Source organism: Oncorhynchus mykiss, chromosome 7 (genome assembly GCF_057628025.1).
Source record: "Oncorhynchus mykiss isolate SJ-2025 chromosome 7, ASM5762802v1, whole genome shotgun sequence".
Taxonomy (NCBI): Eukaryota; Metazoa; Chordata; class Actinopteri; order Salmoniformes; family Salmonidae; genus Oncorhynchus; species Oncorhynchus mykiss.
The window spans coordinates 59,733,383-59,746,680 of NC_143028.1; the positions used below are offsets into that span (position 1 = coordinate 59,733,383).

Here is a 13,298-nt window from a genome sequence, read left to right on the forward strand (position 1 = left end):
CCCCAATGCATAGTGCCAACTGTAAAGTTTGGTCGAGGAGGATTAATGGTCCGGGCTGTTTTTCATGATTCGGGCTAGGCCCCATAGTTCCAGTCAAGGAGAATCTTAACGCTACAGCGTTCAATGACATTCCACACGATTCTGTTCTTCCAACTTTGTGGCAACAGATTGGGGAAAGCACTTTCCTGTTTCAGCATGACTATGCCCTCATGCACAAAGTGAGGGCCATACAGAAATGGTTTGTCGATCTGTGTGGAATAATTTGACTGGCCTGCACAGAGCCCTGACCTCAACCCTATCAAAGACCTTTGGGATGAATTGGAACACCGACTGCGAGCCAGAACTAATCGCCCAACATCACAGCCCGACCTCAAGTCCCCACAGCAATGTTCCAACATCTAGTTGAAAGCCTTCCCAGAAGAGTGTAGGCTGTTATAACAGCAAGGAAGGAACTCACTCCATATTAATAGCCATTATTTTGGGAAGAGATGTTTGACGATCAGGTGTCCACATACTTTTGGCCATGTAGTGTATCTGTGACCAACAGATGCATATCTGTATTCCCAGTCATGAAATCCATAGATTAGGGCCTAATACATTTATTTCAACTGACTGATTTCCTTACATGAACTGTAAGTCAGTACAATCTTTGAAATTGTTGCGTTTTTATTTTTGTTCAGTGTAATATATTTATTTTACAAAAGTAATGAAGTGCAGATATCATATTTTGAAGTGCAAAGATTACATTTGACATCCAACCTACATGCATACTATTCATACAACCAGAGGAGCAGGTCAGTCTGAGCTGTCTTTCGGCTCTAGACTCCATGCTATGCTGTACTGTGCTCTGCTGTGCATGCATTGCCACACAACACTGCATTGTTGTACATCTCATTCAGTGCTGTGCCATACTACGCTGTTGTGTCTAGAGGTCAACTGACTATGATTTTCCAACGCCGATACCGATTATTGGAGGACCAAAAAAGGCAGTTTTTGTAAAAAAAATATTATAAATATACATTTTTTATTTTTTATATTTTTTTTATCTATTTGTAATGACAATTATAACAATACTGAATGAACACTTATTTTAACTTAATATAATACATCAATAAAATCAATTTAGCTTCAAATAAATAATTAAACATGTTCAATTTGGTTTAAATAATGCAAAAACGAAGTAAAAGTGCAATATGTGCCATGTAAAAAAGCTAACGTTTAAGTTCCTTGCTCAGAACATGAGAACATATGAAAGCTGGTGGTTCCAGCTTGGTTAACATGGTCAACATGAGTCTTCAATATTCCCTGGCAAGAGGTTTTAGGTTGTAGTTATTTTATAGAAATTATAGGACTATTTCTCTCTATACCATTTGTATTTCATATACCTTTGACTATTGGATGTTCTTATAGGCACTTTAGTATTGCCAGTGTAACAGTATAGCTCCCCCCCCCCCCCCCCCCATACCTGGGCTCGAACCAGAACACATCGACAACAGCCACCCTCGAAGCATCATTACCCATCGCTCCACAAAAGCTGCGGCCCTTGCAGGGCAAGGGGAACAACTTCTTCAATGTCTCAGAGCGAGTTACGTCACCGATTGAAACGCTATTAGCGCGCACCCCTCTAACTAGCCAGCCATTTCACATCGGTTACACCAGTCTAATCTCGGGAGTTGATAGGCTTGAAGTCATAAACAGCTCAATGTTTGAATCACAGGGAAGAGCTGCTGGCAAACGCACGAAAGTGCTGTTTGAATGAACGTCCCACCAGGCCAACATCCGGTGAAACTGCAGAGAGCTAATATTTTAAATACACCTTTCGTTGTATTAAACATTCTTGTAATTACATGTATCTCACATCATTTAAAAGATGAACGTTTTATTAATCCAGCCGCTGTGTCAGATTTCAAAAAGGTTTACTGCAAAAGCAAACATGCGATTTTCTGAGGACGGCGCCCCACACACACAAGTATTACTAGCATTTTCCAACCAAGCATTAGCGTCACGAAAGTCAGAAATAACAAGAAAATAAATGTCTTACCATTGAAGATCTTCCTCTGGTGGAAATGCCAAGTGTCCTAACTACACTGTGAATGTTCGTTTTGTTTGATAAAATCAATTTTTATAGCCTAACACAAAACATTTGTAAACCGGTTGCGTCGTGATTTCCGTCTCATTCAACTTTGGACGAAGCGTTTGTGGTAATTACACACAATAAACACATTTTTATCCAGTCATGGTTGGTTTCATTGCAATCCTCTGGTTGTTACTAACACAACCATACATGATGGTTCTTTTCCCGGGACGTATTGACCGAAACAAACCGATTTGAAGACACCAATCAATGACCTCATTGCGCACCAATGGTAGGACCGGGCTATCGTTGATTGACTGTATTTTAGCCCAATGACGACTGATCCTCTTGAAATTTAGCTTGGAAGATAGCCAATGAGCTGAGGTAAACAGCAATATGTAATGGTTATACGTTCGAAGACCATCCTTTGTTGTAAACTCTGGCGTAAAAGAGGTTCATTCGCCATTGCAAATTCTACTTGACGGAGCCACGAGTGTTACGCATAGCAGTACATATTCAATAGCATTTTCAACAAGTTTATATATTTAAATTATGGCGACTAAATCAGGAAAAGCTCAAACAAAGCAGCACAATATTGTGTAGAGGACTGAGGGTCTTCACAATATTGTAAATAGAAAATGTGTAAATAGTTACCCTTGTTATTTGTTTGTTTCTTTTTTTTCATATATATATATTTATTTTTTGGGGGGTTGTCTTAGAATAGCATTTATGTATTTTGTATATAGTTCTTTCCTTCAAAATGTATCACTGTACCAATTCGGCCACTTGGGTACATGATGCAGCAACAATAGAAAACAGAAAACTTATATTTATTTCCTTGTAGTTTATTCTACCAGCTCTATTGTGTTATATTCTCCTACATTCAATTCACATTTCCACACAATTCGGAGTGTTTCCTTTCAAATGATATCAAGAATATGCATATCCTTGCCTCTGGGCCTGAGCTACCGGCAGTTAGATTAGGGTATGTTTTTGGGCGGAAATTGAGAAGAAGGGGAGGTACCCCAAAGACGTTAACTAAATATGCAGGTTTAAAAATATATATACTTCTGTGTATTGATTTTAAGAAAGGCATTGATGTTTATGGTTAGGTACATCTGTGCAACGATTGTGCTTTTTTCGCAAATGCGCTTTTGTTAAATCATCCCCCGTTTGGCGAAGTTGGCTGTCTTTATTAGGAACAAATAGTCTTCATACAGTTCAACGAGCCAGGGGCCCAAACTGCTGCATATAGCCTGACTCTGTTGCACAGAATTCAAGAGAAGTGACACAATTTCCCTTGTTAAAAGAAATTAATGTTTGCAGGCAATATTGACTAAATATGCAGGTTTAAAAATATATACTTGTGTATTGATTTTAAGAAAGGCGTTGATGTTTATGATTAGGTACACATTGGTGCAACGATAGTGCTTTTTTCGCGAATGTGCTTGTTAAATCACCCGTTTGGCGAAGTAGGCTATGATTCAATGATAAATTAACAGGCACTGCATCGATTATATACAACGCAGGACAAGCTAGATAAACTAGTAATATCATCAACCATGTGTAATTAACTAGTGATTTATGTTAAGATTGTTTTTTATAAGATACGTTTAATGCTAGCTAGCACCTTACTTTGGCTCCTTGCTGCACTCACATAACAGGTAGTCAGCCTGCCACGCAGTCTCCTCGTGGAGTGCAATGTAATCTGCCATGATCGGTGACCAAAAATGCAGATTACTGATTGTTATGAAAACTTGAAATCGGCCCTAACTAATTGGCCATTCCGATTTAACCGGTCGACCTCTAGTTGTGTCACATACTGTTGTGCATTGCCATGCCATATTGTGCTGTGATGTGCTGTTCCTCACTACCAAGGTGTACTGTACCATGCTGTGTCTTGTGATGTGTGCCTATAAGTGTGCACTCTTTGTTTCCATTGCTGTCACACCTGCACCCCTCCTCCCAACCCACCCCCCTAAGGAGGAGCATACTAACCCCCTGGACCAGCGGCTCACAGTGAGTACACATCATTCCACAATCCTTCACTCCATCCCCTCAACCCCCCCTCTTTCTTATCCAAAGGGTCCCCCTAGTTGTAGCAGCTGCATTCTGCACTTAGACATGTCTCACTGCTGTAAGGGTTTCTGATGTGACCCCACCCAAAAAACAGAATTGTAACAGTTATGGACCCCTTTCAGGGTTGTGTGAAATGGCTGTAAGCCTTTTCTCAAATTATATTTTTGATATTGCTGTCTGGTAGTAAGCTTATTGGCCAACTATTTCCATACCAGGCCTCACTTTTGAGTCTCACTGTATTTCTCCATCTATCTTCCTCTCAGGAGATGGCGAGCACCCTGGCACAGAAACACCTACGATCCATCATCCTCAATGTGAGTTTCAGGGAAAGCCTGAGTGTACTTGTCTTGGATGGCACAAACCAGAGCCACAACCAAACAGCCCTTCATAGTAACATGATGCTTTCTAAACAGCCCTTCATAGTAACATGATGCTTTCTGAACAGCCCTTCATAATAACATGATGCTTTCTAAACAGCCCTTCATAATAACGTGATGCTTTCTAAACAGCCCTTCATAATAACGTGATGCTTTCTAAACAGCCCTTCATAGTAACATGATGCTTTCTAAACAGCCCTTCATAGTAACGTGATGCTTTCTAAACAGCCCTTCATAGTAACGTGATGCTTTCTAAACAGCCCTTCATAGTAACGTGATGCTTTCTAAACAGCCCTTCATAGTAACGTGATGCTTTCTAAACAGCCCTTCATAATAACGTGATGCTTTCTAAACAGCCCTTCATAATAACGTGATGCTTTCTACACAGCCCTTCATAGTAACGTGATGCTTTCTACACAGCCCTTCATAGTAACGTGATGCTTTCTACACAGCCCTTCATAGTAACGTGATGCTTTCTAAACAGCCCTTCATAGTAACGTGATGCTTTCTAAACAGCCCTTCATAGTAACATGATGCTTTCTAAACAGCCCTTCATAGTAACGTGATGCTTTCTAAACAGCCCTTCATAGTAACGTGATGCTTTCTAAACAGCCCTTCATAGTAACGTGATGCTTTCTAAACAGCCCTTCATAATAACGTGATGCTTTCTAAACAGCCCTTCATAGTAACGTGATGCTTTCTAAACAGCCCTTCATAATAACGTGATGCTTTCTAAACAGCCCTTCATAGTAACGTGATGCTTTCTAAACAGCCCTTCATAGTAACGTGATGCTTTCTACACAGCCCTTCATAGTAACGTGATGCTTTCTACACAGCCCTTCATAGTAACGTGATGCTTTCTAAACAGCCCTTCATAATAACGTGATGCTTTCTAAACAGCCCTTCATAGTAACGTGATGCTTTCTAAACAGCCCTTCATAGTAACGTGATGCTTTCTAAACAGCCCTTCATAGTAACGTGATGCTTTCTAAACAGCCCTTCATAATAACGTGATGCTTTCTAAACAGCCCTTCATAGTAACGTGATGCTTTCTAAACAGCCCTTCATAATAACGTGATGCTTTCTAAACAGCCCTTCATAGTAACGTGATGCTTTCTAAACAGCCCTTCATAGTAACGTGATGCTTTCTACACAGCCCTTCATAGTAACGTGATGCTTTCTACACAGCCCTTCATAGTAACGTGATGCTTTCTAAACAGCCCTTCATAATAACGTGATGCTTTCTAAACAGCCCTTCATAGTAACGTGATGCTTTCTAAACAGCCCTTCATAGTAACGTGATGCTTTCTAAACAGTACAGATCCAGAACTCCTAATATATGTCATCTTTCACAGCATGTTATCCGAGGCAACCGACCTATCAAAGCTGAGATGGCACACCAGCTGTACGTGCTGCAGGTGCTTACCTTTAACCTTTTGGAAGAACGGATGATGACCAAGATGGATCCCAGTGACCAGGTAAAATGACCAGAAACTAACAAAGCAGTATTTTCTTTCTTTGGATTCCCTGAATCTTTAAGCTGAACCCTTTTAGCCTTATTCATACCGATTTGATGTTTTTATGTTCTGCCCTCATCCATCTCCAGGCCCAGAGGGACATCATTTTTGAGCTGCGCAGGATTGCGTTTGATGGGGAAAATGACTCTAGTGGCACGGAGAAGAGAAAGGCCATGTACACCAAGGACTACAAGATGCTGGGCTTCACTGTGAGTCCAGCTAGTGGGCTGTTTTCTTCTGTATAGCTCTTTAGAGGTGTTGAGTTGGAGTGTGTGTGGATGTATTAAAGTGGTTGTTTTGGGGTTATAATGGGATTGTTTGCTTCTGTAGAGGTGTTGTTTGGGTTGGTACAGCTGCTGATCTCTAGAGGAGTTGTTAGGAGTTACGGTCTGTCTTTCATTGACTCTCATGGCGGTTGTCGCTCCAGAACCATGTGAACCCTGCCATGGACTTCACTCAGACCCCTCCAGGCATGCTGGCCCTGGACAACATGCTCTACCTGGCCAAGCTGCACCAGGACACCTACATCAGGGTGAGTCTGTGTGCTTCACAATTGGCACCCTATTCCCAATATAGGGCACTACTTTTTACCTATAGTGCATTACTTTTGACCATGGTCCTGGTCAAAAGTAGTGCACTATGTAGGAAATAGCTTGCCATTTGAGACGCAGCCTGTACCACAAGGATTTCTGGAGAAAAAAAACTGAAAAAGTAATTAAAGATTTCAAATGGTTGAAATTCAGTTTTTCCAAGTATGACCATAGTGTGTGTTTCTCACATCAGATTGTTCTAGAGAACAGCAGCCGTGAGGACAAACACGAGTGTCCCTTCGGACGCTGTGCCATCGAGCTCACCCGAATGCTGTGTGAGATACTTCAAGTGGGAGAATTGCGTGAGTACAATGCTCCCACTTCTCATACATGGACTCAACACATCACATCACAGATGGCTTTACGGCTGACATGGCATTCAAGCAAGCCTCAATCTGTTTGGAGCTTTCCAAGCTAATCAGAATGGCCAACCTCATGAGTTCTATTGTACATGTATCGTCAGAGGGATAACTGATTCATTCTGTTCATGACAACCACGTGTTATAATAAGCGTCCATTGTGCGTGTTCCCTCTCTCCAGCCAATGAGGGCTGCAACGACTACCACCCCATGTTCTTTACTCACGACCGGGCGTGGGAGGAGTTCTTCTGCGTCTGCATCCAACTGCTCAACAAGACCTGGAAGGAGATGAGGGCCACGGCTGAGGACTTCAACAAGGTCAGAGTTCAACCACCTAGAGGCCTTTGACCATCGCAGAATCTCTGAACCTCATAGGCTGAGTCACAATTCTCCACCCTTGTCCGGAAGTGTGCACTTGCACACTTTCTCATATGGATTTTACAATGTGGAAACTCCCTCCAGCCAATGCTTACACCAATCCTATGCTTTTAAAGTGCACACTACTGGAAATTTCTGGAAATGTGGATGTAGCCATTTGCTCTGATGTGTGGTTGACTGTGGTTGGTAATCCATTGTGTTGCTAACCCTTGGTTGGCCAGGTGATGCAGGTGGTTCGGGAGCAGATCACCCGGACTCTGGCTATGAAGCCCTCGTCCCTGGACCAGCTAAAAGGGAAACTACGAGGCCTCAGCTACTCTGAGATCCTGCGTCTGCGCCAGTCAGAGAGGATGAGCCAGGATGATTTTCAGTCACCACCCATCATGTCAGTCCCACATCCACGTTAACTCTTTGACTTTGGCAATCAGATTAGTCTGCCTCTGTGTTTGGCTTCTTAACCCCTCATGTTATTTTTTTAGCCTTGCCTCAGTCTTGTCTTGGTTTCTGTTCAATACTATGAGACCTACTGTGTGTGTGTGTGTGTTGCAGTGAACTGCGTGAGAGGATCCAGCCAGAGATACTGGAGCTGATTAAGCAACAGCGACTGAACCGCCTGTGTGAGGGAAGCTGCTTCCGCAAGCTTGGCAACCGCCGCAGACAAGGTGAGAACCTTACACACATGCACAATAACAAATATGTCAGCATTTGCCTGGAGTTTTAATACAAATATTTTCTTACTGTTGATTTACTTCATAGGACTGATCAGTACCTTTGTCTTTATTCCTAATGTTGTCGTTTGTTTTGTCCTCAGAGAAGTTCTGGTTCTGCCGCCTGTCTCTGAACCACAAGGTGCTGCACTATGGAGATCTGGACGAGTCTCCCCAGGGGGAAGTGCCTTTTGAGCTGCTCACCGACAAGAGTGAGTCTTCTGGCTACAACCCTCTGTCTCCCACTGACTCTCTACAGTGAGATTTGAGTGAGGTTGTCTATCTTAAAGCTCATCAGGTGAAGTCTCAAAATGACATGGAAAGGCATCAGCTCTGAGGTCTGTTGTAGGCTTCAGTTTTAGTTTTTTTTAGGCAAAAGCCACACCTCATGTTGTTCTCAGTCTCTCTGAGCTGATGTTGCACAGATATGGATGGCAAATAACCAAGTCTTAAAACGGACTGATCCACATCACGCCTAGATCCGTGGAACTGACCTAGATACATGCCTGTTTCATCTCTTTTTAATTTCCTGCTCTTTCTAATCTTCCCCTGCAGTCCCTGTGTCTGATATCAAGTCAGTGGTGACGGGGAAGGACTGTCCCCACATGAAAGAAAAGAGTGCACTGAAACAAAATAAGGTACTGTAGCCTACCAGCAGAGGGCATGCCTGTTAGTATGACTGATACAGTGGGGTATCAAAAAAGTATTTAGTCAGCCACCAATTGTGCAAGTTATCCCACTTAAAAAGATGAGAGGCCTGTAATTTATCATAGGTACACTTCAACTATGACAGACAAAATGAGAGAAAAAAAAATCCAGAAAATCACATTGTAGGATTTTTAATGAATTTATTTGCAAATGATGGTGGAAAATAAGTATTTGGTCAATAACAAAAGTTTATCTCAATACTTTGTTATATACCCTTTGTCGGCAATGACAGAGGTCAAACGTTTTCTGTAAGTCTTCACAAGGTTTTCACACACTGTTGTTGGTATTTTGGCCCATTCCTCCATGCAGATCTCCTCTAGAGCAGTGATGTTTTGGGGCTGTTGCTGGGCAACACGGACTTTCAACTCCCTCCAAAGATTTTCTATGGGGTTGAGATCTGGAGACTGGCTAGGCCACTCCAGGACCTTGAAATGCTTCTTACAAAGCCACTCCTTTGTTGCCCGGGCGGAGTGTTTGGGATTATTGTCATGCTGAAAGACCCAGCCACGTTTCATCTTCAATGCCCTTGCTGATGGAAGGAGGTTTTCACTCAAAATCTCACGATACATGGCCCCATTCATTCTTTCCTTTACACGGATCAGTCGTCCTGGTCCCTTTGCAGAAAAACAGCCCCAAAGCATGATGTTTCCACCCCCATGCTTCACAGTAGGTATGGTGGATCTTTGGATGCAACTCAGCATTCTTTGTCCTCCAAACACGACGAGTTGAGTTTTTACCAAAAAGTTATATTTTGGTTTCATCTGACCATATGACATTCTCCCAATCTTCTTCTGGATCATCCAAATGCTCTCTAGCAAACTTCAGACGGGCCTGGACATGTACTGGTTTAAGCAGGGGGACACGTCTGGCACTGCAGGATTTGAGTCCCTGGTGGCGTAGTGTGTTACTGATGGTAGGCTTTGTTACTTTGGTCCCAGCTCTCTGCAGGTCATTCACTAGGTCCCCCCCGTGTGGTTCTGGGATTTTTGCTCACCGTTCTTGTGATCATTTTTACCCCACGAGGTGAGATCTTGCGTGGAGCCCCAGATCGAGGGAGATTATCAGTGGTCTTGTATGTCTTCCATTTCCTAATAATTGCTCCCACAGTTGATTTCTTCAAACCAAGCTGCTTACCTATTGCAGATTCAGTCTTCCCAGCCTGGTGCAGGTCTACAATTTTGTTTCTGGTGTCCTTTGACAGCTCTTTGGTCTTGGCCATAGTGGAGTGTTACTGTTTGAGGTTGTGGACAGGTGTCTTTTATACTGATAACAAGTTCAAACAGGTGCCATTAATACAGGTAACGAGTGGAGGACAGAGGAGCCTCTTAAAGAAGTTGTTACAGGTCTGTGAGAGCCAGAAATCTTGCATGTTTGTAGGTGACCAAATACTTATTTTCCACCATAATTTGCAAATAAATTCATAAAAAATCCTACAATGTGATTTTCTGGATTTTTTTCCCCCTCATTTTGTCTGTCATAGTTGAAGTGTACCTATGATGAAAATTATAGGCCTCATCTTTTAAGTGGGATAACTTGCACAATTGGTGGCTAACTAAATACTTTTTTGCCCCACTGTATTTAACTACTAGCCCTTTCTCTTATTCATCTCAATGGTTATGGAGTGCATCCCAAATGGCAACCTGTTCCCTTTATAGTGCACTATTTTTGATCAGGGTCCATCCATGGAATATCTAGTCATTCTAGTGCATGCGGTTCATATTAGAGTTGTGGACATGAAATGTGCTCTCTGTTCTGTGTGTAGGAGGTGTTGGAGCAGGCTTTCTCCATCCTGTACGATCCTGATGAAAATCTCAACTTTGTGGCTCCCAACAAATACGAGGTAAGCAACCCGTTTTATCCCCAGAATAAATACAACTCTGAAGACATGTACAGTTGAAGTCGGAAGTTTACATACACCTTAGCCAAATGCATTTAAACTCAGTTTTTCACAATTCCTGACATTTAATCCTAGTAAAAATTCCCTGTCTTAGGTCAGTTAGGATCACCACTTTATTTTCAGAATGTGAAAATGTCAGAATAATAGTAGTGGTTTATTTCAGCTTTTATTTCTTTCACCACATTCCCAGTGGGTCAGAAGTTTAGATACACTCAATTGGTATTTGGTAGCATTGCCTTTAAACTTCTTATGGCTGAAATCCCGTTAACGAGATCGATTTGACAACAGCCAGTGAAAGTGCAGGGCGCCAAATTCAAACAACAGAAATCTCATAATTAAAATTCCTCAAACATACAAGTATTATACACAATTTTAAAGATAAAGAACTTGTTGTTAATCCCACCACAGTGTCCGATTTCAAAAAGGCTTTAGGACGAAAGCATACCATGCAATTATGTTAGGTCAGCGCCTAGTCACAAAAACAGCCATTTTCCAGCCGAAGAGAGGAGTCACAAAAAGCAGAAATAGAGAGAAAATGAATCACTAACCTTTGACGATCTTCATCAGATGGCACTCTTAGGACTTCATGTTACACAATACATGTATGTTTTGTTCGATAAAGTTCATATTTATATCCAAAAATCTCAGTTTACATTGGCACGTTATGTTCAGTAATGTTTTGCCTCCAAAACATCCAGTGATTTTGCAGAGAGCCACATCAATTTACAGAATTATTTATCATAAACGTTCATGAAAGATACAAGTGTTATGCATAGAATTAAAGATATACTTCTCCTTAATGCAACCGCTGTGTCAGATTTCAAAAAAGCTATGTGACAAAAGCACACCATGCGATAATCTGAGTACAGCGCTCAGCTACCAAACAGATACCCGCTATGTTGTGGAGTCAACAAAAGTCAGAAATAGCATTATAAATATTCACTTGCCTTTGATCTTCATCGGAATGCACTCCCAGGAATCCCAGTTCCACAATAAATGTGTGTTTTGTTCGATAAAGTCCATTTATGTCCAAATACCTCCGTTATGTTCGCGTTTAGTCCAGTAATCCAAATGCACAATGCGCGGGCACTAAGTCCAGACAAAGTCAAAAAAGTTATATTACAGTTCGTAGAAACATGTCAAACGATGTATAGAATCAATCTTTAGGATGTTTTTATCATAAATCTTCAGTAATGTTTCAACCGGACAATTCCTTTGTCTTTAGAAATGAAAAGGAACAGAGCTCGTGCTCACGGCCCCGCGCGTGATTAAACTAATGGCTTTCAGCCAGACCCCAGGTTCAAACCGCTCTTATTCGGTCCCCCTCCACAGTAGAAGCCTGAAACAAGGTTCTAAAGACTGTTGACATCTATTGGAAGCCTTAGGAAGTGCAATTGGACCAAATTTTACACTGTATATTGGATAGGCAATCACTTGAAACTACAAACCTCAGATTTCCCACTTCCTGGTTAGATTTTTCTCAGGTTTTCGCCTGCCATATGAGTTCTGTTATACTCACAGACATCATTCAAACAGGTTTAGAAACGTCAGTGTTTTCTATCCAAATCTACTAATAATATGCATGTCGTAGCTTCTGGGCCTGAGTAGAAGGCAGTTTACTCTGGGCAAGCTTTTCATCCGAATGTGAAAATAGCTCCCCCAGCCATAAGATGTTAAATTGTTTGGTCAAATGTTTCGGGTAGCCTTCCACATGCTTCCCACAATAAGTTGGGTGAATTTTGGCCCATTCCTCCTGACAGAGCTGGTGTAACTGAGTCAAGTTTGTAGGCCTCCTTGCTCGCACAAGCTTTTAAAGTTCTGCCCACAAATGTGCTGTAAGATTGAGATCAGGGCTTTGTGATGGCCACTCCAATACCTTGACTTTGTTGTCCTTAAGCCATTTTGCCACAACTTTGGAAGTATGCTTGGGGTCATTGTCCATTTGGAAGACCCATTTGTGACCAAGCTTTAACTGATGTCTTAAGATGTTTCTTCAATATATCCACATTAATTTTCCTGCCTCATGATGTCATCTATTTAGTGAAGTGCACCAGTCTCTCTTGCAGCAAATCACCACCACAACATGATGCTGCCACCCCTGTGCTTCACGGCTGGGATGGTGTTCTTCGGCTTGCAAGCCTCCCCCTTTTTCCTCCAAACATAACGATGGTCATTATGGTCAAACAGTTCTATTTTTGTTTCATCAGACCAGAGGACATTTTTCCAAAAAGTCTTTGTCCCCATGTGCGTTGTCTGGCTTTTTTAATGTCGGTTTTGGAGCAGTGGCTCTTCTTCCTTGCTGAGCGGCCTTTCAGGTTATGTCGATATAGGACACGTTGTACTGTGGATATAGATCATCTTGTACCTGTTTCCTTCAGCATCTTCACATCCTTTGCTGCTGTTGTGGGATTGATTTGCACTTTTCGCACCAAAGTACGTTCAGGTGTTTGGAAATTGATCCCAAGGATGAACCAGACTTGTGGAGGTCTACAATTTTTTTTCTGAGGTCTTGGCTGATTTATTTAGATTTTCCCATGATGTCAAGCAAAGAGGCACTGTGTTTGAAGGTAGGCCTTGAAATACATCCACAGGTACACCTCCAATTGACTCAA

General features: G+C 41.9%; 1 protein-coding gene across 28 annotated transcripts in view; it reads left to right on the forward strand.

Moving 5' to 3' along the window:
- The window catches only part of LOC110528266 (engulfment and cell motility protein 2), a 38,647-nt gene that overhangs the window by 17,906 nt on the left and 7,443 nt on the right, over positions 1–13,298 (forward strand). For 19 of the 28 annotated variants that reach the window (XM_090241529.1, XM_036983854.2, XM_036983855.2 and 16 more), the window contains 12 exons: positions 4,058–4,093; positions 4,417–4,467; positions 5,886–6,008; positions 6,137–6,256; positions 6,475–6,579; positions 6,831–6,939; positions 7,178–7,314; positions 7,596–7,759; positions 7,924–8,036; positions 8,186–8,293; positions 8,637–8,719; positions 10,552–10,629. In XM_090241529.1, the coding sequence (XP_090097655.1) occupies positions 4,058–4,093; positions 4,417–4,467; positions 5,886–6,008; positions 6,137–6,256; positions 6,475–6,579; positions 6,831–6,939; positions 7,178–7,314; positions 7,596–7,759; positions 7,924–8,036; positions 8,186–8,293; positions 8,637–8,719; positions 10,552–10,629 (1,227 nt within the window). The remainder of the gene's footprint in view (positions 1–4,057; positions 4,094–4,416; positions 4,468–5,885; positions 6,009–6,136; positions 6,257–6,474; positions 6,580–6,830; positions 6,940–7,177; positions 7,315–7,595; positions 7,760–7,923; positions 8,037–8,185; positions 8,294–8,636; positions 8,720–10,551; positions 10,630–13,298) is intronic. The other 9 variants (XM_090241534.1, XM_090241537.1, XM_090241535.1 and 6 more) reach the window with 1 other exon arrangement.